Raw genomic sequence first — 23,161 nt, 5'->3', positions numbered from 1 at the left:
GCCCCTAAAGCAGAGGGAGCTCTGAGGGCTCAGACTCGGAGTAGATGTCTTTCTAGATTGGGGGATGGTGAAATCCAATGCATCGGGGGATGGCGAAACCCAAAGAAGGGTGGTTGGGGATGACCTTTACTTTGTCAAATGTTCCCTTTGGAATAACATGGAACCCTGTAATAACTCATAAGTATATGAGGTTTTTTCCCCCCTACTTTCAAAGGTTTATCTGGTAGCATGTATAAATAACGGGGCTGTCCTTCTAGTTTTGGAGTGCACCGGCCCACCTGCCTTACCGTTTTTCACCCCTCCACCCTGGTCCTCCTACTGGCAAAATACTCTATACTACTTTACATTACTACAACACGACAGCAGGGGAGACCCTGGTTATTCTCACTTTTTATTTCCAGCAATAGGGGCATTGACAAGCTATGTGGCTGCACAGCCCCAGACTGTGGTCCTTGTCTTTGTCATAAGCGGAAGTTTGTTGGTGTCTTGAAAGAGGGTAGAGAACCGTGCTCTCTTGGATCCTCCTGGATCACATTTACGAAGAAGCACTTTACAGTTGTATATTTACTTTCTCATTCACACAAAGAAAACGTGGCCTGAGAGCTGACTATTGGATTTAGTGCTGTGGAGCTCCTCATGACCTTGACAAGAGGTTTTGGTCGCGCAGGGGAGGCACAGCCCCTTCGACTAGTTCAAGAAAGAATGGAGGAAAACTGGAGACAGCAAGTAGAGACAACTGGTTTCAGGTTTTATGCTATAAAAATAAGCAGAGAAATGGAGAGGAAACTCTAGAGGAAGGTCAAGAGAAGGTTGATTTAAGATGAAAAATACTCCTGGGGCGCCTGGGTGGCTCCGTCGGTTAAGCGGCCGACTTCGGCCTTAGGTCATGATCTCGCGGTCCGTGGGTTCGAGCCCCGCGTTGGGCTCTGTGCTGACGGCTCGGAGCCTGGAGCCTGTTTCGGATTCTGTGTCTCCCTCTCTCTGACCCTCCCCCATTCATGCTTTGTCTCTCTCTGTCTCAAAAATAAAATAAAACGTTAAAAAAATTAAAAAAAAAAAAAGATGAAAAATACTCCAATATCAGTATGCTGAGAGGAATGAAGCAGTAAAAGAAGGGAAACTGATGATCCGGGAAAGAGCATTGCTGTAGGGATACAGGTTACTAGCAGAGGGGCTGGTAGCTAATGCCCCAACGGAAGGATTGGTGTTAGGCTCAGGGACAGTTCATTGGTAGTAACAGAAGGCCCAGAAGTGGGCGGAGATGTAGACGGGTAGGTAGATGTGATGGCAGCATGTGGTTCTCTCTGGTTGCTTCTATTTTCTCAGTGAAATACGAAGCAAACGCTAAGAGTAAGAACGAAAGGAAAAGGTAGGGTGACTGAGGGAAATGTAGGCTAGCAGTCAATCTTCAGGATCCACTTGAGACTGTGAATTTAAGGCACCGACAGCTTGGTTGCGTAGTCTTTCCCCCAGGACCGTAGGGCTGCCCAGGTGCGGGGGAAAGTAGGTGAAGAGTGGGGTTTAACCAGGGTTGGGATTTTGCCAGGGCAATAACTTGATGGGCCGAGAAAAGGAAAAGCTACCTGAAGGTGTAATCAAAGCCAGTATTTTTTGAACGGGTTTACGAATGATTTAAATGCAGGGGATTACGGAGACAGGACTGGTCAGTCACGCCCAAGCCCGGAGTGAGAGCCCGGGAGCAGCGCGGCCAGCAGGGGGCGCGCTAGGATGGAGGGGGCCGGACTCTCAGGCTTCAGTTCGGGATCCGCTACCTGCGCCGCGGCCGGGTCACTGGGGCTCGTTACTCCCTCTCTCTAGCTGACCCTTAAGAGCTCGGCTACCCGCAGGCCCGGAGCAGGAGCAACTCATCAGCGCAGCCGTGGAGCCGCCACGTTGAAACCCCACGGAGCGACCCCAGAGTTTGGACTCGGTCGCCGCCGGCAGCCAATGCGGAGGCGCGGGGCGGGGCCGGGCCGCGGAGCAGCCAATAGCACATCAGGGGGAGGGGCCGTGGTGGCGTTCGCAGCGCCTGGATTCCGCCGTTAGAGGTGGCAGCCAATGAGAGGGCCGGGACGCGGGCCGGTTAGATTCAAAGGTGCGTATAAAGCTGCCGGCACGCCCGCGCTCGGCCGACTCTGCAGCGGTCCTGTTCTGTCCGGTCTTCGCAATGGCTCTGCGCCTCGAGGGTCCGGACGAGCTGCCCGCCGCCTGCCTGTCGCCGTGCGGGCCGCCCAACCCGGCCGAGCTGTACAGCGAGGCGCGGCGCCTGGCGCTCGAGGAGCTGGTGGCGGGCGGCCCCTGTGCCTTCGAGGCCTTCCTGCGAAGAGAGCGCCTGGGCCGCTTCCTGAGCCCGGACGAGGTGCGCGCCATCCTGCGGGCGGCCCAGAGGCCCGGTCAGGAGGGCGCGGCGGCGGGGGCCGAGGACTCCTTCGGCTCGTCGCACGACTGCTCGTCCGGCACCTACTTCCCCGAGCAGTCGGACCTGGAGCCGCCGCTGCTGGAGCTCGGCTGGCCGGCCTTCTACCAGGGCGCCTACCGCGGCGCCACGCGCGTCGAGGCGCACTTCCAGCCCCGCGGCGCGGGCGCCGGCGGCCCCTACGGCTGCAAGGACGCGCTGCGCCAGCAGCTCCGCTCCGCGCGGGAGGTGAGCGCCCCGGCTCGGGGCCCGGGGCGGACGGGAGGCCCTCGGAAGAATGGAGCGCGGGGCCGGGTGGTCCTGGGGGCCCCGACTCGCCCCTTCTGCGTGGCTTCGCTCGGATCACTGATCACTCGGCCGCTCGTTGTGTCAGGGACGTGGGGGGAAGCCGCAGTCCTCAAGGAGGAGCATTGTGGCCGAGGTCCAACTCCTGACATTCACATCCCCTGGGGGAGGGGACCAGAAATACTTCTAGTTCCACATTTTAGTTAAAACCAAACGAGAGTGCTAATTTTCCTGGCTGCCAGCCAACACTGGATCCCATCTCCTAAGAAGTAAGTGCGTTACCTAGGGAAAAATTCCAGAAAGATTGTACCCAGAGACAACTTTGGGGCATAGGAGTCTGTTAATTGCTAGTCACCGCCGCGTGTCTTATCTTGTAGAAAGCCAGTACATTCCAGTGGTAAACTGAGAATCCTGCCTCTTTCCGTCCTGCCATTGACCAGAGAAATTGCTCTCTCTCTCTCTTTTTAATGCTTATTTATTTGTGTGTGTGTGTGTGTGTGTGTGTGTGTGTGTGTGTGAGAGAGAGAGAGAGGGGGGGGGAGGGAGACAGCGACAGCGAGTTGGGGGAGAGGCAGAGAGGGAGACAACAGAATCCGAAGCAGGCTGCGCGGGCTCTGAGCTGCCGGCACAGAGCCTGATGGGGCTGGAACCCTCCAACCGGGAGATCATGGACCTGAGTGGAAGTCAGACACCCAACCTCCTGAGCCACCCAGGGCGCCCCAGGAAATTGCTCTTTCCGTGAATGAGACGGGCAGATCCCCTGCTTTGGGTCATCTCTCTTCCCAGTGGGTTTTGGTGCTGTTGTCTTGACTCTTAGAATGGGTGGGGTGGGAAATCTCGACTGCAGCAGGGTGCTGGGTACCTAGGGGTCTGCGAGAACGTAGCATCAGGTGAGTGGGGTCGGACACCCTAGTCTAGAGCCGTAGTTAGCTGCCACCTTGCTTGCTGACTGGCATAGTGCCCATCTTCCTAGCGGCCACCTGTGCCAGGAACATGACAGGTGAAGCCCCAGGCCATGGTTAGACTCAGGAGGGCTGGTACCTGAGTGTATCTGTGGCTTATGATATCTGCATCATTCTGGCGGAAACAGTCAAGCCCAGGAACAAGCCCAGATTCTCACCAGTGTTCTTGACGCTGCCTGTTCCTTTCCTGCTGGTGGGGTTGCAGTGGGTAGAGGGTAGTGTGGGCTAGGGCTTTGCTTTTGGGGGGGTAGGTGCAGGCTCCAGCTACGCTGGTATCAGCCGTGCAGTGCTTTGGGTGTGCTGACGGTCCTTTTGATGGAGCAGACACTCGAGAAGAGTAAGAGGATGGAAAAAGGCCTGATGGTGGGGTGCATTTCCAGGCTTGCCTCCAGGAGGGAATTTGGGCACTTGCAACTTGAGAAAAGCAATGAATAGGTCTCCATGAAAGAGAGGAGAATTGCCCTAACCTCTTGCCCAGCTCCATTTCTTAGTGGTAGTGAAGGGATTCTGGAGCTAAGGCCAGAGGGAAAGCTGCCTGTCGACTCATGTGCTGGCCTTAGAAGGGGCTCGAGGCTGGCCCTCAGCCACCCTTTTGTCCTGGGGGCATTCTGTAATACTGGCATTCCAGGGTAGAATGTCCTGCCCTGTTCTGTGCCCCGGTCCAGCCACACACTCACATCTTTGAGATGCTGTATTTGGAACCTGGGCGATTTTAATGGTGAAAGGTGGTACATTACCTTTAGATCTGATTAATATTTTCAGTGTCTCTGCCGGATGCCAAATTGCTTGCTCATTTGGCACCTACCACGTATTGGATGCTGTGCCAGGGGCTAGGGGCCGCAGGTGAAGGGCATGATGCTTGCCGGACACTTGAGAGTTGACAGTCTGCTGGTGGAATGGGTGGGGAGGTGGCTACAGATAGAGACGTTGGAGGAAGAAAGAAAGCAAGCCTCAGGAGAGGTGGTGACCTTGGATCTGGGTCCAGGAGGATGCGTGGGACTTGCCAGGCCAGAGGGTAGAGACTGGCCCAGAAGTGTGAAAGGACCTGGCATGTTTGGAGGCAGCCAAGTTCCTCACAGCTTGAACAACGAGTAGGCAGGGTTAGTGGTAGAAGAGGAGGCTGAAGGGGAGGCTGGAGCCGTGCTTTGCCCGCTAAAGAGCACTGGGGAGCCATTGAAGGTTTTGAAGGAGGAGCATGATCAAATTGGCGTTCCTGAGCAGTCATTCTGGTGGGAGCACAAGGGAGCCCGGGTTAGAGAGGGCCGAGGCTGGTGTGTGGGGTGCCTGTAAGGAGGATGCCATAGGGATATAGCGACCAGAAGAGGGTGTGTGCTAAGGCAGTGCTGGGGAGTTGGGCAGGGGAAGTTTTAATGGCAGGACTCGGTCATTCGTTGGCCTGGGAGGGAACAGGAGAATGAGCAAGGCCAAGGAGAACACGGGAGAGGCAGGGTTGGGGAGGACAGAGGTTTTTTTTTTTTAGCTTGGTGGGCAGTGAAGCTACCAAATTAGGAGGAAGAACAAGGCCGAGAGTGGGGACCCGGAGACGGGTTGGATTTGAGACATGCTAACCTTGAGGCCTCATCCCCTTTACTTTAAAGAATACGATAATGCTCTGCGAAGCAGGTAGTCCCGAGGTAGGTGCAGTTATCCCCACTCCGCAGGTGATGGAGCTGAGGCACGGAGAAGTTAAGTTGCCCCGAGGTCACATAGCTGGGGAAAGACAGAGCCAGGACTCCCAACTGAAGTACGGCGGCCCTCAGCCCCCGACAGTCCCAGCGCTCGGCCTGGTGCCGTGCAAGGATTAGGCGCTGTCTCCGTCCTCAGGTGGACAGGGCCTTATGGGGGTGATATCATAGCGAGCTCACCGGGTGGCCCCACCAGAGCTGCGGCTCGGGGTAGAGTTGCGCCTTGTGTGCACAGGAGTGGCTGCGTCACTCCGGCTGCGTCCTTTGAAGTTCAGTCCCTGTGACAGCAAGGACGCTGACGATGCCGGTCCCGGGCTGTCTCAGGATGAGATGAAAAGCTGTTACGCATCTGTATCCTGATGGTATGCTTGAGCCCTTGCAGTGGGTCAATTTCTGTGCTGCACCCTTTACCTGGATTCTCCCATTGAACCCTCCCACTGTTAGGAGGAGGCCACAGGTAAGAAGAGACCAGGCCCAGAGAGGTTAAGTAACTTGCCCAAGATCACAGAGGTAGCCCGTCTGCCTAGCTCCCAAGCCCATGCTCGCAATCTCTGCTCCCCGAGGATTCCCTGGCATGAGAGAGGATTGGCACCTTGGCAGTTTTCAGCGACAGGCTGAAGGTTTTTAACAGTTTCTGAAGATTGGGACTTTTTATTTCCTCCTTGCATATCCTATAAACAGGAAAACGACTAGGACAGGATGAATACTTCCTGTCCGTTTCGGGAAGAAGACTGGAGTGGTCAGGATACAGGCCCAAGAAACCGGGGTCACCTGGGAAACGGAGGTGTCTAATCCTAGCTTTGCAGCCTGGACGGAGGGTTTTTGGACAGGTTTCATCCTCACCTGGGACCTGGGCCGCATGCAGGGTGTCTGGCAGGGAGAGGAGAGGCAGGGCAGAAGTGACAAAATGGTCTGAGCGATTCCGCCTGCCTTTCCAGCGAGTTCTTGTCCCAGAGTAGGTGTGACCGGGGCTGGGAGTCTGCCAGGCCCTCCACTGGCTCAGTTTCCGAGCGCCTTTCAAAGCGTGGGCATCCTGCCACGTGAGTGAGGGACGGCGTTGAAAAGACACATGATGTATGTGCAGCCTGGATTCTGAATGCAGGCTGACTGCTGACCTGGTCGAGCTCCACCAAAGCTGGAGGAAATACTGACTGCTTTGGACCCGAGAGCCAAGATGTTGGCTTCCCGAGGGAATTCTAGAATAATTTTGAACCGAACAGGATTTTTCCCTGACACACCTACTCTGGAGCCTTTCCCTACATTACTGAATTTGTCGAGGAGACATTTTTTTCTTTGCCTCTGCTGCCCTGTGAATCAGCGTGTGGCTGGGCCCCACCTCCCCAGGGGTCAGGTGGGAGTGGAGACCTTCCCTGGACGTGCTGCGTGCCCCCACTGGTGATGGGTTTCTGTGCTGGCCCTTGGGGTATCTCTGGGTTTTGAATGGGAGTTCATGGGCAGAGCCCATTCTGGAGGTTCCACACTCCTCAGGCATCCTTCTTACCAGCTGCCCGTGTTCCAGAGAGACACCTGCGCTGTGACGCGCCCTGGGGCATCCATTTGATAACCTGAGCATTGGGAGAAGCGTCACTGTGTTGACGAAGAGTCCTGCCAGGAGTGGCTGCTGAGAAATCTGGCCGAGGCCCTTGATGTGCGTGTGGATGTATCAGAACTAAGGTGCTCCTGGTCTTGTTTAACGCTCCTCTGAGTTTCAGTAGAATCTGTGCAGTGTGATCAGTTCCTGCTCCGGATGCCCCAGTCAGCCCGGGGCGGGCTTTCTCAGCATCACTCTGCCGTGGATGTTTTGGACCAGATCACGCTCTGTCTTGGAGGGCTGTCCTGTGCCTGGGGTGCCCAGCAGCCTCCCCGGGCCCCGCCCACAAGATGCCAGAAGCACCATCCCCGGCCAAGAGTCGTGATGTTCAAAAAAGTCTCCCAAGGGGGGTTGGGGAGGATAGGGAGCTATTGCTTAAAGGTTATAGAGTTTCTGTTTGGGGTGATGAAAACCTCTTGGAAACAGATAGTGGTGATGATCGCACAATGCGGTGAACGTAATTCATGCCCCTGAAAATACACTTGAAAATGATGAAGGTGGCAGATTTATTATCTATTTTACCACAATTCAAAGAAATTGCCAGATGTCCCCTGGGGAAGAAAATTGTCCCTGGTTGAGAAGCACTGGCCTAGAAAGCCTGTCTGATGCACAACTTTAGGCTGTGCCTCACCAGACAGGGTGGCTGCTTTTTATCTCTTCCTTTTGGTTTTATGAGTCAGGTGAAGGATTTTGGAATTGTTAGCCACTTCATTTCTTTCTTTTTATTTATTTTTTATTTTTTTTAAGTTTACTTATTTTGAGAGAGAGAGAGAGAGCATGAGCAGGGGGGGAGGAGGAGGAGGAGGAGAAAGAGAGAGAGAGGGAGAGAGAGATTCCCAAGCAGGCTCTGCACTGTCAGTGCACAGCCCAATGTGGGGCTCAAACTCACGAACCGTGAGATCACGACCTGAGTGGAAACCAAAAGTCAGCTTAACCCATTAGGCCGCCCAGGTGCCCCTATTTTTTATTTTATATTTTTTCAAGTAGGCTCCACGCCCAGTGTGGAGCCCAGTGTGGGGCTTGAACTCGTGACCCTGAGATCAAGACCTGAGTTGAGATCAAGAGTCAGACACTTAACTGACTGAGTCACCCAGGTGCCCCTCTTTTTTTTTTTTTTTTTTAAATTACGGTAAAATACACGCAAGTCGATTTGCCATTTTAACCATTAACTGGGCTTGAGCACATTCACATCGTGTATCTGTCTGTACCATCTGTCTGCAGAATGGTTTCGTGTTCCCTGACTGAAGCTCTGCCCCCGTGGAACAGCCACTCCCACTCCCTCCTGCTCTCGGTCCCGTAGCCACCTTCTCTGTCGGCCGGTTCCTTCCTTCACTGTTGCCAGCTGGCGTCCATCAGGCAGCAGGGAAGCCCCAGGATCATCCGGATTCCTTTACAGATACAGGATCATCCGGATTCCTTTACAGATACAGGATTATCCGGATTCCTTTACAGATACAGGATCCGTTCGCTTGCCAAAAAAGTACTGGGTATGCGGGCTTTCTAAAGACACTGATGCAAACGATATAGCCTCTGGAGGGGAATTTGACCATATGCAGCGACACTTCAGTTGTATTTACGCATCAGCCTAGCAACTCCGCGTGTGTGTGTCTGTCCCAAAGAGAACACTGGCAAAAACACGCATAGACGCGTGTAGCAGGCTGTTTGTAGCACTACTTAACCATAGCAAGAGGCTGGGGGAGCTGAGATGTCCTTCAGTAGAACGGCTGCGTCCCCAGAGTGGAGTCCCCTGCGGCTCTGAGAAAGCAGTGACTAAGTGTCTAGGGCCGCACCGACCAGTGAAGTCACCGTTAGCCACCAGTGGCAATTTCAATTTATGTGCATTCAAATGAAATATGAAAAACTCAGTTCCTCTGCCTCACTAGCTATATTTCAGGTGTTCAGTCTCCGCCGGTGGCTAGCGGCTGCTGTGTGGATGGCACGGACCTAGCACGTTTCCTTCCTCTCAGAAGCTTGCATTGATGAGCACTGCTCTAGAACAGCGTGCATCACATTCTGCCTTGTAATCTACAGGGGGATGTGAACACACACACACACACACACACACACACGTACATAATACACATTCTTGTTTATAGCAAACAAGTATGTACATACATGGGCCTAAGGCAGCCTTCTTTATATTCAAGAAAATGGAAGATGAACCAAAAATGGATTGAAGTGATTGTAATGCAGAAGGAGGAAGGGAAAGGAGAAAAAGGGAAGGGACAAGGACGGAAGCTAGGTGTCTCTGAAAGCATCCTGTTTTGTAAATCGGACGTCGGAGCCAGGTAAATGTTTTACGTAATTATCAATAACTCAGAATGATAGCCCCCTAAGTCCCCCAAGCCCCTCTGGATGCTTTTTCTTTCTGAAAGCCCAGCGGGCATGCGTACTTCACGCTGGGACACAACGGCAGCCACGTGGCTGCCACCGTGGCCCGCGAGCAGTTGGCGCGCCTTCCTGCCTCCCGGGAGAGCCGCTGTGCCAGGCTGCAGACGGAGGCCACGCCAGCACCTTAGTCCGGCACTTGAATGGTTAATCGTACACTGACAGCCCATGAAACCGAGAGAGACCAACTCGCACAGGCAAGGTTAGGGTCGACCGTGGACATTTGCTTTGTTTCTAACTCCGGAAGATAATGCCAAGTTAACTTAAAAATTTTTTAAGACATTTCAAGGAGATCGTTTCTGTTCTATTTAAAACCTGTAATGAATGGGGAGAAAAGAGGTCTCTTGTTTTTGAGCGAGACCATCTCCAGAAGAGTAGGTGGGAGAGCACGGGGGACCTGGAGGAAATGGGTTTGAGAGTCATGTGGTCCGCGCGAAGAATCCAGTTGCCGGGCTGGCATTGGCCACCCCCCCCCCCCCCCCCCCCCCCCCCCGGGCAGGTTGACGCGTCATTGAATGTGCGCAGACCTCTGGCAGAATTCCAAGCGTGTTGCACACGTGTCCTTGCTTTGTGGCCGTGGGCGGGAAGGGAGGGAGACTGTGGCGGACTTGGGGCTAAGACACACAGGCTGCCGTGTGAGGGCTTCCTGTGTGCCAGGAGCCATCAGGTGCCCTCTCTGGACTGAACCCACTGCAGCCGCTACCGGATCGGCAGTAGTATTTGCAGGCGACAGGAGGCAGCGACACTTAGGTACCGCGCCAGCGGGCACGGGGTGCTCGAAAGCGGAGGAGCTGGCCTCCGCGTCAGGTCCGCCTCTACAGCCTGTGCTCCCAAGGTTTCCTGATTTAGTCCGTTCTGGGTTATTCGGCGGGACCGCCTGCAGAGGGAAGGTGCCCATGTGCTACGGCACTCCACACTTCCTGAACGTTCGTCCTGTGAGCTGTTTCGTGTTATTAGTAATCCTCCTCCGACGGGCTCCATCCCATGTCCTTTGCGAAATATTCCACTGGTCCCTTCAGGATGTATTCCAAGCTCTGTCCCTTGAACACTGAACCTCAGGCTTGTTTGGAATAATATTTAACCCTCTTCTAATAGGTGGCTCTAGAGTCGCTCAGGCCGGGGTTGAGACTCCAGCTCCTGCATTTGTTTAAGAATATCCCTACGAACGAGTAACCTAGCCCCTCCAAGCTTTATTTTCCTCATCCGTAAATCGGAGATAACAATTACTGGTGTTTTGAAATCTCTAGATCTCTCTTTAGAGCTTTTGTGCAAGAAAGCAAATGGAAAAGCTCCCAGGTCACGTGAAAAATGAACGTGAATAGAGTGTCTGCTTGTCCCCAATACACAATAGCGCAGTGGTTGCTACTGTGTAACTGTGTGTGTCACTCGATCCCTTGGTTTAAATCATCAAGGAGTAGTTGCAGTGACTGTGGCGGTGGTGGGGGGCACCTTTGAGGATGGTGTGGGGCTTGACACAGTCACGGCTGCTCTAGATGTGGCTGGAGATGTGCAGGAACTATGGGGTACTGGGCGGCAGACCAGCCAGCCGGGCTTCTGGCGGCTAGATGTTTCCTCCTGTAATGACTGATTTGCACAGAGTTGCAGATGGGGGTCGACCTGGAACAGACTCTCAAAAGTCACCTCTTGCAGAGCTTTCTAGCCCTAAGAGATCGGGCAGGCTCTTGGCGGCCCAGGCTGGGGTAGGCAGTGCCCACAGTGGCCGTGTGGGGGCTTGATGGGCACAGGATGACCCCTTTCCAGATGCGTCTCTCCTTTGTCCATCCCGCATGATATCTCAGGGAGTGACAGCAGGGACCGGTTCCAAGTCTGGGCATCCTTGCAGGGCCCAGAGACCTGTAGCAGGAGCCCCAGCACCTGGGAGACAGGTCCGGCCTTGGAAAGCAGACACTTGGCTGGCCAGCGAATGAGTCCAGGCCATTGCTGAGCTCAGTGAGGAGACTGTCCCTTGAGAGATTGGAGAAGCCCCAGGTCTCGTTGAGTCTGCAGGACTTGGTTGCACGGGGCTGGAGTGGGGAGAGTACAGGAAAGCAGGGGTGGGGTCTTGAAGGAGGGAAGGTCTTCGTGCTCATTGCTTTCCTGCGCAGGGCTGTGCCTCCGTCGCAAACCTTTCAAGAGTCCCGCTCTAGTAAGAGAGGGAGGGGATGTTGGGTCCAGGGGGAAGTTAGGGAGGGAAGCACTTGCACCCACCTTCTTAACACCTCGCGTCCCGATCCAGTTATTTTCAACACCCACAGGAAAGGCTGGGGCTTTAACACCAAATAATGAAACCAATGACAAATTAGAGACTTACTCACCACCTAACAAAGGTGGCGTTTGTATTGTTTGGTTCAGTGGTGAATCAAAGCCCAGTTTGGCAGGCCCTGCTCCTGGGTCCCTGCCTCCAGCAACCCTCCAGCCCTCTCTAAGCCAGCCAGCTGGGCGGGGTTTTCTGTCCCTCCCACGGGGAGTCTGGGTGCACGTCCATGCGCTGCCTCTGTCCCCCATTGGCCTGGGTTTCTTGAGGACAGGGACGGACCCTGGATGTGTCTTCCTCCAGCTTTCTCTCGTGAGCTCTGCGCTCATTCCTACACGAGTGTGTTCAAAACCTCTGTGGAGGTGTCACCGCCTGGTTTTACCGCCTGGCTCACCCGTCTGTCTCTCAGTCCTGTCCCGCTGCTCCCCATCACGCACACTCTCCGTTCCGGCCACGCTGGCCCCTGCCCCATCATTCCCTGCCTCTTCTGCCGCCACGTGGCTTCAAGACCCTCCCCTTCACTTCTCCCCTGTCAAGACTGCGCCCTTCTTCGTGACTCAGCTCAAAGGCCCTCCCCGCCAGGAATCCTTCTCTGCTCTTGTAAACATTTGAGGGCCTGGAGCGGGTCTACCGCAGCTTGACCATCTCCTTCCCACCTCCAAGTTCCCGTGATGTGATCGCCTCGTCCAGTGTGTATCATTCGGCCCCCCTGCGTGCGTGTCTTCCTTTTGCGGACAAGTCCGGTGTCTGTCACATTCTGTACAGCCGTCTTTTCTGCCTGGCCCAGGCTTCGGCCTGCCATAGACTCTGAAGAGGCGCCGGCCACAAAATGGAACGCCTGTTCGTTTCATGCCCGAGCTAAGCCCTTTCTGTCTTTGTCCCCTGCGATCCCGACAGCAGCCCCTTACATAGATGCTGTTACTGTCCATCTCTTCCAGAGAAGGAAACTGAGGCTCCGCAGCATGCCTCGGGTCACATGGTGGTGAGCTGCAGAGCTGACATCTGTGACCAGGCCTCTCTGCCTTTTGCCCACGATGCTGTGTGACCTGGGGGTGGATACAACTCCAAATAAGATGCATAAAAGCACATGGGAGCCCGTGAACTTCTTGAGATGCCACCAGTTCAGAAAAATCACGTGTCTGGGGGGTTGAGGCAAACCCTTCCCCGGGGAATAGCTCGACAGCTGGGGCTTCATCAACACTGGGGAGGGGCAGGGATAAGTAGCCAGAGAGAAATGGATCTTCCCAGACTCCTCATAGCAGTGACTTCCCGGGAGCTGGCCTTTCAAGGTCTCTCCAAGGTGGCCTCCTGGTAGGCGAGACTTGGGGTGTTGGAGACAGACCACGGGATCTCCTGTTTGTCTCCGTTTGCTTCTTGAACACCCACGTCCTTGAGGGGTCATGACTGTCGGGTACTGTCTTGAGTCCTCTAGGGTCACAGAGATGAGTCTATCCCATTCCAGGGCCTCCGTCCCCATAGAGGAAGTGAGGCCCATAAATAAATTACCTTAATGTTCGAAAAGGAGTTAATGTGGTCCTAAGAGACACTAGTTTTCACTGTTGAAGTGAGGAGGAGGGAGACCCCCTTCCGGCCCAGGCTGCTGCAAACCGTGGCCCAGGGAGCCGTGGCCTTAGCTCGGGGCCCCAGCTCTGGCTTGGTGTGCAGAGACTTGTACTGAGTCTGCACATTCTGACACCCCACAGCCTTGGAGGGATTTCGCTGAGGGCCCCACTCTTAAACTTGCAAAGGGTGTAATGAGAGGCTTGGCGGCTGGAGCGATGCCTTCCTGTGGTGAGCTGTCTGGACTGGCGAAGGGAACCCGCGAACAGATACTTGAGGGGATTTTGTACCTTGTGCTTCCTGTAACGTAGTCATTCAGTTCTGACCACATGCCTATTTTGCAGACGCAGGACCAGACCTTGGGAACGACTGTAATTTGCTTAGGGCCGCATGGCTGAGGCATCTCGGAACTGTAGTCTGATGCCGAGTGTGGAAGATTGAGCAGCAGGCATGAATGGAGTGCTGCCGGGGAGAAAAAAGGACTGGTCCGAGGAAGCGTGGAGGACAGTGGCTAGGAGGCGATCGGGAGGGTCAGCTGGGCCAAATCCAGATGTGGCCTGAGTGTCTTTGGAGAAGGAGGTGTCTGCGGTTGGGGGCAAACCGATAGTGCAGAAGGAGAAGGGAGGAAGGATCCCGTAGGGTGGGGATCCTTTCCCGGCTCGGAGAGGGGCTCCAGAGTCTGGACGGTGCACCGTAAGCTGGTGTTCCCGTGAGCCGACAGCTTGCTCTTCCCTCTGCCTCACGCCATAGGTGATTGCGGTGGTGATGGATGTTTTCACGGACATCGACATCTTCAGGGACCTACAGGAAATATGTCGGAAACAGGGAGTCGCTGTCTACATCCTCCTGGACCAGGCTCTGCTCTCGCAGTTTTTGGATATGTGCATGGACCTGAAAGTGCATCCTGAAAAGGAGAAGGTTTGTGTTCCATGTTTCCAGTTTCTCCTTAATCAGCAGTAAGACTGAGCCTCTGTAACCTACATGATCTACGTGATGGTGCAGGGTGGGGCAGGGGTTGGATCCCCATGACACGAGAGGCAGCGGAGGCTGTGGCCAAAGCCATTTGTCTGCAGTCTCGCAGAAAAGAAACCACAGAGCCAGGTTTCAAACCTTGGCCTCCCCTGAACAGCCGGGAGCTCGGCTGTTGGCCGCATGGGGCTGCCTTGGAGGCGCTGCTTTTGACAGTAGCGCCGGCCCGGCCACCGCTGACGGAGCCCCTGCTCCGTCCTTGGCACTGTCCTGGGCTCCTGACAAGTGTTAGGCAACTCCGTCGTCACCGCAGCCCTGCCGGGTAAGTACCTGTTTCAGCGCAGACGTGGTGGCACAGAGAGCCCGGGGTCTGCCGCTGGAAAGGAGCGGGGGTGTGCCTCCCTCGCAGTGGGCCTGCCTCCAGCCCCGTGTTCCTGATCACCGTCACATGCTGCCTCTCCGTTCTCGCTGCTGTAAAATTAGGCTTTTCACGTCCTTTGCTCTGAGCATGACAGTAATTCAAACTGAAGTCTTTAAATGTACGGTTACATAACTCAGCCAGCTTGTTCTCTGTAGCAGAAAGAGGCAAGCGGCATCGTCGTATTTGTTATTCATCTTTTTCAATTAAGCAGCTTAATGTGAGCTGTGAGCTTTGGAACTTAATTCATCCACTTGGCTCATCACCTATGTGAGCACCTTCTCTGAGCCACTTAACTGTTCCAGGCGCTGGAAATAAAGCAGTCAGCAAACCGAACAACGCATTTGGGCTTCGGTGCTATAGGCTGCTTGCAGAGTGGACATCAGCGCACGCCCCCCCCCGCCCCGACCCTGTTGTCAAGTAATCTGGTTTACAAAATTTGGCTATTAAACTTCGAGTTCTTGGTGGTCGTTTTCCCAAATGGGGAAACCGAGGATCAGGTTGTTGCTAACTTATCACGGCCGCTACAAAGCCAATTCCTGGCGGAGGTAGAATCGGAGCTTGGAGCCAGGATGAAATGAGCCAGCCGTGCGACCCGCACTCGGTTAAAGTATGAGGTCAGGGGGACCCAAGGCAAATGCATGTCAGGCGTGGAAAAGCACGCAGACATTCAGCCTGTGACTGCTTTTACACAGAGCCAGGGGAAGCGATGGAAGATGTGCTGTTTGACTCTGAGGCTCTCCCTGCAACGAGGGCTGTGTGCCAGCAGCAGGAGAATCAGAGTGGCTCTGGCCACAGCTCTGATCGTGAGATTGGCTTAGAGACGATCCAGTTATCCAATCCAGCATTATTTGCCGACTCACTTGCACAGTGTTGACTGTTGCCTTGAGGAGGAGTCAAAAGGAAGTCTGTACCTTTGGCCTCAGCATTTCTTGTAGTGTCTTTTTTTTTTTAAAGATTTTAGTTTTTTTAAGTAATCTCTGCACCCAACACGGGGCTCGAACTCATAACCCTGAGACGAAGAGTCGCATGCTCTACTGATGGAGCCAGCCAGACGCCCCAATTTTTGTAGTGCCTTGACTTCTTCCTAGAGCAGCACCGTCTTCCCTGGTGGCTTCTCTCACCAGGACGTGTCTGTTGGTGAGTCTGTACCCTCCCCCAGTGGGGGCTGACATCTGCCACACCCTCGCTCTGTGGCTGGTTCTGGACGCTGGGTGTCCTGTCTGTAGGCACTTGGTCACGTGTTTGTGCGTAGGCCCTCAAAAGCGCTTTGACTGCAGTCACAGAGGCCTGTACGACATTTGGGTAAGCACCGACGGAAAAGATGCAGAAAACTACACCTAAATGTGCCCACAGTGACATTTTTGAATGCCTGCTATTATATGTGGATCCTTTGAAACCTGGGTCAGGAATCGGTATCTCCTCCAGGAACCCCCTGCCCCACCTGCTCTGGGGGCACCTCTATGGAAGGTCCTAGTTTCTTTGTTTGTTTGTTTAATTTTATTTTGAAATAATGGGATTTTCAAAGGAATTAGCGATAAGGAGTTCCTGAATACTCTTTGCCCAAATTATCTAAATGTTAACGTCTTATAAACCTCTGTGTAAATTTCAAAATTGAGAAATCCATTTGATATAATACCATAATCTACAGACCTTCTAAGTTTCACTGATCATTCCATGAATGCCCTTTTTCTTATTCAGGATCCAACCCAGGACCGAATCTTGCATTGAGTTGTCCTATCTCCTTAGCGTCTTCTCATTTGGAGCTGCTCCTCTGTCTTTGTCTTTTAGGGTGTTGGTGCTTTGGAAGAACATTAGCCAGTTTTCTGTAGGATTTGGGTTTGTCTGATGCTTCCTCATGGCTAAATTCAGATCATGTTTTTGGTAAGACCACGGAAGTGATGTTATGTCATGCCATGGTGTTTTTGTTTTGTCTTATGTTTTTATTTTAAAGGAACAGTAGGTTCAGGGCGCCTGGGTGGCTCAGTCGGTTGAGTGTCCGACTTCGGCTCAGGTCATGATCTCGCGGTTTGTGAGTTCGAGCCCTGTGTCGGGCTCTGTGCTGACAGCTCAGAGCCTGGAGCCTGCTTCAGATTCTATGTCTCCCTCTCTCTCTACCCTCCCCGCTCATGCTCCGTCTCTCTCTCAATTCTTTTTTTTTTTTTTTTTTTTTTTTTTTTTTTAAATAAAAAGGGAACAATAGATTCACAGAAGTTGCAAAGGTCATACATAGAGGTTTCCATGTGTCCCTCACCCGGTTTCCCCAATGGTTACATCCTATGTGACTTCTAGTACAAAATCACAGCCTGGAATCTGGGGTTGGCACAACATGTGTTGACAGTTCTATGCCATTTTATCACATGTGTGCCCCCCTGAGGCCCCCCCCCCCCCCCGCCATCAAGATCCAGAACTGTCCCACCACTGTCGGGATACAGGACTATTCTATCACCACAACCATCTCCTTGCTCCCATTATGGTCCCATCTGCTCTCCTCTCTGTGCCCTCCTCCTCGTTTCTAACCCCTGGAAACCAGTAAATTTATTCCCCATCTCTATAATTTTGTCATCTAGAGAATGTTCTATAAATGGAATCATATAGTATATGACCTATTGAGATTGGCTTTTTTCATTCTGCATAAGGCGCTTGAGATCCATCCAAATTATTGTATCAATTGTTAGTTCTTTTCTGCTGCTAAGGAGTGTCCTGTGGTGTGGTTGTGCCACAGTTTAACTGTTCACCCGCTGAAGGACTTTAGGATAGTTTCCAGTTTCTTACTATGATGAATAAAGTTGCTGTGAGTGTTTGTGCACAGGTTTTTGTGTGGATGTAGGTTTTCACTTCTCTGGATGATGTCATACCTTGTTTTTTGAATCACGCATTACTTTTCTCTCCCTTAGTCCCTAAAGGTAAGGAACATGCCTGATACCTCTATTGTCTCAAGGCTCAGCACACGGTAGGGACTTTCTTTGCTTATGGAATGAATGAGAGAATCAAACAAAAATCTTAAGCATTTAATTTGAATTGTGTCAGGTTTCTAAAGGCATAAAGCTGACGCTGTACTGATTTGTTCCAAATAACGCAGATCGTCTTAGTGTTTTACATACCATCGGATATACATTTATGCGGGTCATTTTCCAAGGATGATTACGCACTGTGGGGCCCCAGCGTATTACCGGAGTACCTTTTTGATAAATTCGTAGGAGATGTGACATTGTTGGTGAAGCCACATGTGATGTGAGTGTGTCCGCCTCAGAAGTCCCGTGTTAGAGAAGGCTCGTCCTGTTCCCCATACTGAGGATGGCATGGGGGTAAGTGAGGGTGGGCTGTTAGTCATTACTGATGCAGTCAAATAAGAGAGTAGGAGAAATATCAGCTTAGCTCCCTTAAGCCTTCGTTAAAATGACATTTATTATTAGGGTGTTTTCTTTGCTGATTTTATCCCCCACATTCTGTTTCAATGTCATTTCTTGGATTCTGGCGTGTCAAAGAACGAGTGGCTCTTCTTTGAGAGCGCATGTACCCGTGAACCAAGAGTCTCACAAGTCCGTGTGAGAACAGGGCACACGAGAAGACGGACCAAGTGAAGTGACATTCGTCGAGTCCCGAGAACCGCTGGCTAGTGTGCGTGTGTGCCATTACCGAAGGGGACGGGGGACCGCTCCTTTGCCACCTAGTGCGTCTTTTCGGGAACTGTAGCCCAAGCCCTCTGTCGTTTGCTCACTGGCCTGTGTGTTTCTTTTTCCCCTGTTCCCCGCCGACAGCTGATGACCGTCCGGACTATTACCGGAAACACTTACTATGCGAGGTCGGGGACTAAGATAGTTGGGCAGGTGCACGAGAAGTTCACACTGATTGATGGCATTCGCGTGGCTACGGGCTCCTATAGGTAAGTCTCTAGCCTGCCCGTGCTTGTGACTCTGAACTTCGCAGTGGGTGCATGCTAGATAAAGGAAAAGCTGCTTTTCCTCTCAACGTGAGCCTCCATGGCTGGGTGTTCTGGTAGGTGTGCATCTGTGCGCGTGAGGACGTCAGTCCGAGCGGCCTTTTGCAGGAGGTGGTTGGGGTGCGGGTCGCCTCCCCTGCCCTGGGGGGCCACGAAACTAAGGCGTGGATGTTGAACCTTGCCTGGAGCCTCTGCCAAGGCCTGCGGTGGCCAAACTGGGGTTACCGGTGACAGGAGCAGTCTCAATTCCTGTTCCTTGGTCCCCCCCGCCCCTTGTCCCTGTTCACTTGCAGGTAAGGGTCATCACAGGTCTCAGCGTCAGTGTGGAGGGCAGAGCCGAAGCTGTTACCTTATGCTTAAATCCTTCACCTTCCTTCAAGCCTTATAACTTAGTGCTTTAGTCTAGAAAGTACTGATCCAGGTTTCTAGCCCCAATTTTGAAGTCTTAACTTGGCAGTGGTATCTTACGGTAGAGTGTCGTCGAATAGAGGGTGCAGATGATTGGATCATTGATTTTCACGAATCTCCAGAAGTTAAGATGCAGCGTGTTTACTTACGTGGCTCCAATGGCAGTGTGTCTGTGCATTCGATCGTCTGACGGTGTGCGTGAGGCATGTCTTGAGTTTAAAAAAGAAAAACTTATTTTTGGAGAAACGCCCATTCCCGAGTGATGATTGTGTCAGCCCTGGCAGATGTGCAAAAGGTTGTGGAAGCTGAGGGGGTCAGATCAAGAAACTCTTGGTGCCTTTCTTTTCAGACAGTACCATCATTGCTCAGAACAAAATTCACACTTCCTTGAGACTTCCTTTCATAAGACGTTTATAAATAACAGGAGGAGACTAGATTTTCACCCGAAGCAAGCTTTATCTGCGTATACAAACTTAGTCCCAAATGGTTTTTGGCCATCCTGAAATATCAAATATAAAAATTACCCTCTGCAAATGAGATATGCTACCATTGAGGATGATGATGATGATAGGTTTTTTTTTTTTTTAAGTCTATTTATTTATGTTGAGTGAGTGAGAGAGAGACAGAGAGACAGAGAGAGAGATTGAGTGGGGTGAGGGGCAGAGAAAGAGGGAGACAGAATCCCAAGCAGGCTCCGCATTGTCCGCATGGAGCTTGATGCAGGGCTCGAACTCACAAACCATGAGATCGTGACTTGAGATGAACCCAAGAGCTGGTTAACCAACTGAGTCACCCAGATGCCCCGAGAATTATAGCTTCTATTTGTTGACGGTATTTTATACTCCTGGTGTTGGATAGGTGTCTTGTTTGCATGATCTCATTAAAGGTTTTCAGAATCTTTCTTCTGGGGCTTTGAAGGCAGCTCTCAAGGTAGAGACAGGGCTGACACTATGTTTCATGATCTCTCATTTAAAACATCCTATTCCTTTTTAAAAAAATTTTTAATGCTTATTATTTATTTTTGAGAGAGAGGGAGACGGAGTGCAAGCGGGGGAGGGGTAGAGAGAGGGAGTTACAGAATGCGAAGCAGGCTCCAGGCTCTGAGCTGTCAGCACAGAGCCTGACACGGGGCTCGAACCCATAGACAGCGAGATCACGACCTGAGCTGAAGTCAGGCTAAAGTCGGATGCTTAACCGACTGAGCCACCCAGGCGCCCATAAAGCATCCTATTCCTGATACAAACTTCTTTATCAGTGGGGTGATCGGGAGTGTAGAAAGCTAGCTCAAACTACTTTATGCAAAATAGAATTTATTGAGTTCCATAACTTGGGAGTGTAGAAAGGTGCAGTTGGTTTTCAGTTCATCTTGACCTGGAGGGCACACATTGATCAGAATATTGTCTCCTGGTCCTGCTTTTTTTCTAGTTGATCTTTATTCTCAGTCACGCTCTCCCTTTGAAGGCAAGGTCCAGGTTTACTTACATAGCCTTTAGTATCTCTCCCAAAGAGAGAGACTTTCTTTCTGCCTGCACTGGCATCAGTCCTTGAAGAATTACTTGGTCCTAGCTAGGTCACGTGCCCATCCTGGGTAGGTCCCTGACCCAAGTGGGTGGCATACTCTGGTCAGCCTGGGTCATATGTCCACCCATTGTGATTGCAGGAAGTGCCTAAGAAGAAGGCTGGGGTGGATGGGGTTCTATTACTAGAGGAAGAAGGATGCCTGACAGGCAGGGCACATGGCCACTAATCAGCTGGGGGAATGTGGGGAATGGGGGAATGTGCTACTGTCCCCCATTGAAAATGGCAGCACTGGCAGCACCTGGGTGGCTCGGTTAAGTGTCTGACTTTGGCTCAGGTCGTGATCTCACTGTTTGTGAGTCTGAGCCTCGCGTCAGGCTCGCTGCTGTCAGCACAGAACCCACTTCGAATCCTCTGCCTCCCTCTCTCTCTGCCCCTCCCCCGTTTGCTCTTTCTCTCTCAAAAATAAATAAATAAACATTAAAAAAAAAGAAAAAGAAAAAGAAGGGGCACCTGGGTGGCTCATTTGGTTGAGCTTTCAACTTCAGCTCAGGTCACGATCTCATGGTTCATGAGTTCAAGCCCCACATTGGGCTCCGTGCTGGCAGTGCAGACCCTGCTTTGCATTCTGTCTCTGCCCTTCCCCTGCTTGCACTTTCTCTCTCAAAATAAATAAAAATCTTAAAAAAGAAAGGAAGAAAATGGCAGCATGGGATCAGGTAGTAAGGAGCACTGCACTAACAGTCCTTACGTCCTGGGGTCTAGTCTGCAGTCTAGACCAGCTTCCCGCTGGGACATCACTAGCTAGTTTCATCACTTCTAAAATCAGGGTGCTTGCCTAAATCTTTTTGAAGCCCCTTCTAGTTTGTAGAAATGCTGAGGCTGTGGATGTCTAAGTCTCAGTGTGTTGGTTAAACAGTTGGCCTTTTTCTTTCTGTTACCGCATACATACGTTATGTATGGGGTTGGGGTGTTGAATTTACACCGAATGGTGGGTATGCTGTCACCAGAGTTGTGACTCCTGGAGCAGGATATCTAGGCTTTATTGTTCATTTTGACAGTGAGTAAACTAAGAGTGCTCATGCTTACCAGCTTCTGTTTGTTTGTTTGTTTGTTTGTTTTTAATCCTTAAGTTTTACGTGGACAGATGGCAAATTAAATAGCAGTAACTTGGTCATTCTGTCTGGCCAAGTGGTTGAACACTTTGATCTGGAGTTCCGAATCCTGTACGCACAGTCGAAGCCCATCAGCTCCAAGCTGCTGTCTGACTTCCAGATCAGCGGCAAGTTTGACCATCTAGTCGACAGTAAACCCCTGTCTAAGGAGCTCACGTTGGGCGGCCTGCTGCGCCTGCGGCTGTCTCGGCTCTCGAGCACCCCCAAGAAGGCTGAGCTGGGGTGTGAGGCCCCCGCTGAGGGCAGGGCAGAGGCCAGGCACCAGAACTGCGAGTCCTCCACCGTCGGCGATGAGGACGATGTCATCAGCTGCCAGGACAGACCACAGGGCGGGAGGAGGACGACCGATGCGGCCACCCAGACGGAGCCAGGAGAGGAGGTTCCAGCAGTGAGCACGAGCGACGCGGGGACACAAGCCAGCGTCACCACGGCATGTGCCGGGACCCAGACCGCGGTCACCACCAGGGTCGCGAGCTCCCAAGCTGTGGTTCGGTCCACGTCGGCCACCACCCAGACTGACGTGGACGAGAACGTTCTCTTTTCTCAGGGCACCCAGTCTAAAGAAGGGTCACCAGTGTCCAGGATGTCTGTGTCCAGATCTCCCAGTTTGAGGTCCTCCTCCTCTCTGTCTTCCCAGGGCTCTGTGGCAAGCTCCCTGGGCTCCCAGACGTCCAGCAGAGCCCCTGACTTTGTCCCCGCTGGACACGCCAAGTACTGGGGCGCCCCCCACTTGGATCTGTGCTTGCGAGACTCCTTTAGGAACTTGAATCAAGAGCGCCAGTTTCACTTTGCTGGTATCCGGTCCCGGCTCAACCACATGCTGGCCATGCTCTCCAGGAGAACATTCCTTGCTGAGAACTACCTCGGTTTTCACTCCGGAAACGTTACCAGAGCATCAGTGAATCTCCTGGCTGTGAGAGACACCGCGCTGTATCCCTCCTACCAGTGACCGCTCGGCGTTCGGCGCCTCCTGGTTCCATCAGGCGCGCGGTGCTGGTCCACCGAGCACCCTGCTTTACAGTTTGTTCACCTGACCTTTGGTCCCCCCGTTCTTCCCTGAATTCTATAAACTGCACATTATTTTATGTGCTTTTATCCTGTTCTTGTCATGTATAAACCAGGTGTTGGTTTTATGGTCGAAACACTATGGGTACAATTTCTTTGCACGACTTTAACTGATATCTCTTAAAGAGAGTGTTTGGGGTTCTCAGGTTCATTCAGGTAAGAGATAAAATGTGTGCTGTGTTTTTTTAGATTTGTGTGCTCTTCTGTTTTAGAGATTTGAACACTAGGTCTTATCAAAATCCTGTTTAGAAAAAACTTTCTTATTGTCTGTCTCTTCTTCAGGTATCTGTGTTCTTAGGATTAAATAAATACAACCAACTTTTGTTTGGTGATGGCTTGAGTGTTATTTTTCCCCGCTCTTTTCTTTTTAACCCTAGGTGTGTGTCACAAGTAAACGCACATAACAGCTATTTCTGCAGAATTTTTTAATAGAGTTGGGGAGGGGAAAAAGTAGATGACCCAGATTGTTAAGAGAAAATAGCCACTTAAAAGTTAGAAGACCTAAAGTAAGTTTCAGGGTCATG

The 23,161-nt window shown here is 52.2% G+C and overlaps 1 protein-coding gene across 1 annotated transcript; it reads left to right on the top strand.

Annotated features, from left to right (window-relative positions):
* The first annotated feature begins 2,133 nt into the window (after positions 1-2,133).
* On the top strand, positions 2,134-22,960 carry FAM83D (family with sequence similarity 83 member D). Its single transcript, XM_049650796.1, has 4 exons — positions 2,134-2,644; positions 13,892-14,059; positions 18,290-18,414; positions 21,531-22,960. Exons 1-4 carry the CDS (start codon positions 2,168-2,170, stop codon positions 22,519-22,521), a joined length of 1,761 nt encoding a protein of 586 aa, XP_049506753.1. The 5' UTR covers positions 2,134-2,167; the 3' UTR covers positions 22,522-22,960.
* Positions 22,961-23,161: the final 201 nt, after the last annotated feature.

This window comes from Panthera uncia (assembly GCF_023721935.1).
Source record: "Panthera uncia isolate 11264 chromosome A3 unlocalized genomic scaffold, Puncia_PCG_1.0 HiC_scaffold_11, whole genome shotgun sequence".
In the NCBI taxonomy this organism is placed as follows: domain Eukaryota; kingdom Metazoa; phylum Chordata; class Mammalia; order Carnivora; family Felidae; genus Panthera; species Panthera uncia.
Note: the sequence above shows the minus strand (reverse complement) of the source record. Positions and strands in the feature narration are given on the sequence as shown.

Coding starts and splice junctions, on each gene's coding strand:
- FAM83D (XM_049650796.1), top strand. CDS start 2,168: ATGGCTCTGCGCCTCGAGGGTCCGGACGAGCTGCCCGCCGCCTGCCTG. Junction 2,645..13,891: donor AGCTCCGCTCCGCGCGGGAG/GTGAGCGCCCCG, acceptor CTCACGCCATAG/GTGATTGCGGTGGTGATGGA. Junction 18,415..21,530: donor GTGGCTACGGGCTCCTATAG/GTAAGTCTCTAG, acceptor TTAATCCTTAAG/TTTTACGTGGACAGATGGCA.